General features: G+C 31.9%; 1 protein-coding gene across 1 annotated transcript; it reads right to left on the bottom strand.

Annotated features, from left to right (window-relative positions):
* Positions 1-703: 703 nt before the first annotated feature.
* Positions 704-1,588, bottom strand: LOC110619503. The gene has a single exon (XM_021763006.2). The coding sequence runs from the start codon at positions 1,533-1,535 to the stop codon at positions 837-839; it is 699 nt and encodes a 232-aa protein (XP_021618698.1). The 5' UTR covers positions 1,536-1,588; the 3' UTR covers positions 704-836.
* Positions 1,589-1,839: the final 251 nt, after the last annotated feature.

Genomic DNA, 1,839 nt, shown 5'->3' with positions numbered 1-1,839 from the left:
ACCTGAGACATTTTAGATTTACTCAGATACACTCACCACCAGACTATACATGTGAGTGCCACCATTTTATTGGTTGATTGGTTCTTTTTAATTGAGTGACATCAACAATTTTAATTGGTCAATTTATATCATAAATATTTAAATGAGCTTTATTTAGTAAAATTAATTTAATTAAAAACTACTAAACAATATTTGTGGGTCTCAGGAACATGTGGTATTTTATAATTAGAATTTCTTTTATTAAAATAATGTAAAACCATTTTTATGAATTTTTTAAAATGTTGTTATTATGTAAATAATTATTATATTTATAATATCATACTTTAAAAAAATACTATAAAAAATTGAAGCAAAAAATTTTATATATAATTATTTTGCCAAAAATTAAACTCATAAAATAAAAATAGCATAAAATTAATGTTAGAAATATTTTTTAAGATGAATCATGAAAATATTTTCATATAATATATATGATTTAAATTTATAAATAAAAATTTTAAAATACATGTAAATAGAAAACCTGAAATATTAATTACTTCAATTTCCATTGCTTTGGATTTTTTAAAATAACAAAGACAAATAAATAATTTTAATCTGAATTACATTGCGAGAGGATCATTTTCTTTTTCAACCCTGTAAATGTAAATAAAGGGTTGTGGTGATTTAATTAATATACATACTTAAAATTATAATACTTTCCAAATAGTTTAAAGATTTAAAAATTGCTTTTCTTCCATTTATTTATCATGGCTGAGAGCGCAAACATCTCATTTTTATCCTATTATATTATCAGTACATCCCAATTTAATTAAAGCCTAAATGATAAATCCACCTAGCTAGTTCTTCCCATAACGAGCTTTGTATTCATTCCACAACTGATCAACAGGCTTCCCTAGCAACTGAACAAAGAATTCATCACTGTAAGTTTCTCTCATCTGCTTGTTCAGATCAGCCACAAACCCATTTCTGAGATCATTGCAGTAGTCAAAAAACCTAGCCGTAACACTGTAACTATCGTTCCAATTGCTTCCATCTCCCGGTTGAGCCCAGCCCTGCGGCACATAATTAGCCTTTAGCCTCACAAAATCAGCAATCCCTTCAATCACATGACCTGGAGCTTTGTTTCCCGCAGACCCATCCCACTGCCAAACGTGTGTCATCTCATGGTACACAACTCCGTTAAAGTCTGGCTTCACATCACCTTGGATATTTTGTATAAAATTATCCCCTACAGAGATCTCGTTGTTGCTTGTTCCAGCGACGGCGTTATCACCAAGATCATCGAGAAACAGGGATACAAGAGGCACGTTCTTTCTGTCAGCTTCAGTGTTTTGCTGGAAGAGACGCCAGATGAAGTCGCTTGCTGATGCCATTGTTTGTTTAGTGTATTCGACTCCAAGTTGGTTGTTGAACTTGATGCCACCTGGGGTTGTTGGAGCTCGGTTTGTGACTATGTATTCAACAGCATGGATTCCATGGAGGGTTGCTAGGGCTAGAACGGAAGAGAGGAAGAAGATAGATAAAGGACGAGCCATGGTTTGTGTAGGTGTTTCTAAATGCTATACTTCTATGCTTGTGTCTCACTGATATATATAGAGGGTCTGGTTTTGGGTTTTTTTTGCTTTTTCGAGTTAGAAAAAAAAAAAATAATTTTCTTAAATCCTGAGTTAAAAAAAAAAAATTCTCCAATCAGAGAGAAAAGTGACTATATTACATTTAAAAGTATAATAGAGCCTATCGCGTTTGAACCGCAATAAAAAAGAGTGATTAGACAAAAAAAAAAATTAAATACATCAAAGGTGCAGTAATGTATGAATACGGCAGAGCCGCACTCAATCA

This window comes from Manihot esculenta, chromosome 7, assembly GCF_001659605.2.
Source record: "Manihot esculenta cultivar AM560-2 chromosome 7, M.esculenta_v8, whole genome shotgun sequence".
Lineage (NCBI taxonomy): Eukaryota > Viridiplantae > Streptophyta > Magnoliopsida > Malpighiales > Euphorbiaceae > Manihot > Manihot esculenta.
Note: the sequence above shows the minus strand (reverse complement) of the source record. Positions and strands in the feature narration are given on the sequence as shown.

Bases quoted from the DNA above. Each gene is read 5' to 3' on its own strand.
- LOC110619503 (XM_021763006.2), bottom strand. From the start codon at position 1,535: ATGGCTCGTCCTTTATCTATCTTCTTCCTCTCTTCCGTTCTAGCCCTA.